At 34.8% G+C, this 3,563-nt stretch overlaps 1 protein-coding gene across 1 annotated transcript in view; it reads left to right on the top strand.

Annotated features, from left to right (window-relative positions):
• Positions 1 to 587: 587 nt before the first annotated feature.
• Positions 588 to 3,563, top strand: part of LOC103803548 (low-density lipoprotein receptor-related protein 1B-like) — a gene marked incomplete at its 5' end in the record, with an annotated part of 112,688 nt that continues 109,712 nt past the window's right edge. Inside the window, 2 exons of the mRNA XM_009076113.1 lie at positions 588 to 728; positions 1,835 to 2,058. Of these exons, the coding sequence (XP_009074361.1) occupies positions 588 to 728; positions 1,835 to 2,058 (365 nt within the window). The remainder of the gene's footprint in view (positions 729 to 1,834; positions 2,059 to 3,563) is intronic.

Genomic DNA, 3,563 nt, shown 5'->3' with positions numbered 1-3,563 from the left:
AGAATAAAAGGGATTTGGTAGTTGTTTAGTGCAATTAATCTTACAAGTAAATATCTTTTAAACAGAAAGTGTTTACTTTCTAGGAACTTTTTAACTTTCGTTTTTAAAAATTGAAAAAGCCCTAAATTTGTGATGTTGTTTCTAAGTTTTTCTATTACTTTGTTGCTTTTGAACTCTCAGTTAAACAGCTGTGTTCCAAGTAGAAAAATGCCTGTCTGTGGTTTCTTGATTTCATTATGTATGATAGTTTTTTTGTTAGAAGTCCACTTTTATTTTGAAAATGTGTCCATTCTATATACATTAATTTTGTGGCCATGGCAGATAATGTATATTTAGTGTGGTTAAAACAATTTGTGCTCTGCACCTTTTAAAAGGAAGACATATAGTAGTTAACCCATTGCAAAAAAAATTTTGCTGGGTATAGTAATTTCTAACAAATGGTAGCAAAAAGTTAAACACCTCAAAGAAAATGTATTTATGATTAAGAGCTCCATAAGTCTGTGTTATTTGCATTGCCTCAAATACGCAAAAATTTTATGTTGAAACGATGAAAGAAAATGTCAAATCTTTGGTTTCTGTATTTCTAGGTTATCGTCACTGTCGTCCTGGAGAGTTTACTTGTGCTGATGGAAGATGCCTGTTAAATTCCCAGTGGCAATGTGATGGAGATTTTGACTGCCCAGACCATTCTGATGAAGCACCTATCAACATCAAATGCAAAAGTTCAGGTTTGTGTTTAATTTTCTGAATAACGTGTGACCTCTCTGTTTGGGGAGCTGTGGTTTAGGCTTGTAGATCGGCAAGTGTAAAACTTCTTACCTTAAATCTTCAGTGCTTTCATGGTGATATTCCTTGAGTCTTGCCAGGTGAATATGTTCTGAGCACCCAACACCTCAGTTCACAAAGTTCAAGCCACCAGTTCCCGTAGCATAAGATGACAGATAGTTCCATATTGCATAAGTTCTGCTAATACTAAAATAAGATGATATTAATGTAATAATTGCCAAGATTTCTAGTTTGCTCCGAAAATGTTTACTGTGTTTAATATATTCCTCACACTGAAGTAGGTCATACAAAAGTTGCTCTCACTGTAAATAATAACACTGGATTAATTTTGTTAGTAAATTATTGACCAAATGTGACTGGTTTTATCGATGTTTTCTACTTACATGAATATGTTTACTGAGGTCTGACTGGTTTTTGAGAGGGAAATTAATCCTGGTTTGCATATGATATTCTATTCTGTGGCTTTTTGGAGAACCAGTTCTTCTGTTTAGACCTTAGGACTTTAGTGCACTTGTAGCCAGGTCCTTTATACCAGTTTGGGTAGAAAACACTCCTTTGTTTTGAGGTGAGACAATACACCTGCATTAATATAAGTGTTTAATTGTGATTTGAGCAATCTGAATGTAACTGAAATGATGTATACCAGTTTTGCCAAACAGGGAAATACATGCATGTCATTAGACAAGGAATGCATGGGAATTCTGTCAGTCATGTTACTAAACACCTCAGCACCTACAGGGGAGAGAAGCCAAATTTTGTAAACTATAGAACTGTGTTTTGTGCAGAGATGTAGAGGATTCTCCATTATGTGAAAAGAAATATGTAAGAAGGAGCAATAAGTTGAAGCCTTCACACATTTTCTAGGAGAGGAATAACCTTTAAAGACCCTGAAAAGTGAAAAGATATTATAATGCTCTCAATAAAGAATAAATAGTCAAGTTTTTACCCCATAGTTTCACCTATATGCACACATAGCAGCTGATTCATGAGGAAATTCATTCCAAATAGATGACACTAAGTTGTGTTCTCTTTTTTTTTTGTTTTCCAGAGCAGTCATGTAACAGCTCTTTTTTTATGTGCAAAAATGGCAAGTGTGTTCCTCAAAGTGATGTTTGTGATAACAAAGAAGATTGTAGTGATGGCTCTGATGAGAAAAGCTGCCACATTAATGAATGCCTCAGTAAGAAAGTTAGTGGCTGCTCACAAGATTGTCAGGATCTTCCTGTTGGATACAAGGTGAATAATTACAAAATGTGGTGTAATATAATGCAAGTTCTTAACTGTTTAATTGCTGTGTGATTATAGTAAAGCTCCACTGTATGGGAATTCCTAGTAATGAAGTAACTCACTGACCATAGTAAGAATATTCACATTTTTATTTCCAATGTGCAAACATTTGCCAATTGTATTAAAAAATGGTACAGTACATACTTTAAACCTATGAAAAAGCACATACAATGCTTCAAATATAGCAAATCATACTGATATATACAGGTCAATGAAAATCAGTTGTGAAAAAATACAATAGCTAGGAACAAACTGCAGGAAGAGCAGTTTTCTCCAGGTTTGTTTTATTTTTTCCAAGTCAGAGGCACTTACAGAAGTATTTAAACAAAGTAATATCACCTTAGCAGCTGAATAAAACTGTTAGTTGTCTGCATGTGAGGGTGTTTTCTGAATCACTTTGAATCTGCCCTTTGGTCTTGAGATGCAGAGAGGAATAGTTCTTGGACATACACAAACCTTAGCCACTGACTGAATTAACATGTAAATAGAAGCTAAGAAGAGCAGAGATAATTTTTTTCAGGGTTTTAACTCTGAAATTACCCTATCTGCACTCCCAAGGCTTCATCTTTTTAGCTGAATATTAGGTCACTCAATAAAACTGTCCAGCATGGCTTAGCTCCACAGGCATTCAGTGCTTTGGAGCTGTGCCCTAGTTGGGGCATAGACTCAAGAGCTGTAGACTTATCTTGTACAGCAAAAACCTTGTTGAAGTAACATCATTGTGAAGAAAGCATGTCATGGGTCTCTGCAGAAAGTAGTACAGAGGGAACATGAGACAAAGTTTTTTGTTGATGAAACTTCTGCTCCTGTTTCAAAATGCTTCTGCCCAGTTTTACTTTGCATCATTCCCATTGCATGTGATAAACTTGCCAGGGTCACCATCAGACCCCAAGAAAAGTCATAAAATTATGGAATATCCTGGAATGGAAGGAATACACAAGGATTACTGAAGTCCAGCTCCTAATCAGTTTCAAGAGTTCTCATTCAATTTATTACACACATTGTTCGTTGTTACCAATGCTTCAAGAAAGCATATTAAAAACTGTCTATCTTTACCAAAAAACACATGTGTACTTGAAAATAAAGAACTCTAAAAGGTCCATCCGTCATTATCCTAATGGAAAAATCTTGTCCATGTTGTTGAAAATAAAGAACTCTAAAAGGTCCATCCATCATTATCCTAATGGAAAAATCCTTTCCATGTTGTTCAAAAGGTATGTTTTACTTTTCCTTCAGTTAAAAAAGAAAGGAAAACTACTCCATTCTACAAAGTTAGTTCTGAGCCAATGATACTTAGGGTCTCACTAGCAATATTTGCAAAGGAATGTAGATATGTCTCTCTAGAAACCATACAAACAGCAATGTAATTAAGATGTTACTTGACAAACTGAGACTCCATGAAAAGTTTATGATTCTGACATATTCAGAAGAAAGTACACCAGATCATAAACAGAATCAATGAGAAATTAAAAATGGATGTTTGCTTTTTT

The sequence above is a fragment of the Acanthisitta chloris genome, unplaced genomic scaffold (genome assembly GCF_000695815.1).
Source record: "Acanthisitta chloris isolate BGI_N310 unplaced genomic scaffold, ASM69581v1 scaffold3476, whole genome shotgun sequence".
NCBI lineage: Eukaryota > Metazoa > Chordata > Aves > Passeriformes > Acanthisittidae > Acanthisitta > Acanthisitta chloris.
The sequence above is the reverse complement of the archived record's forward strand: the minus strand, read 5'-3'. Positions and strand labels throughout refer to the sequence as shown.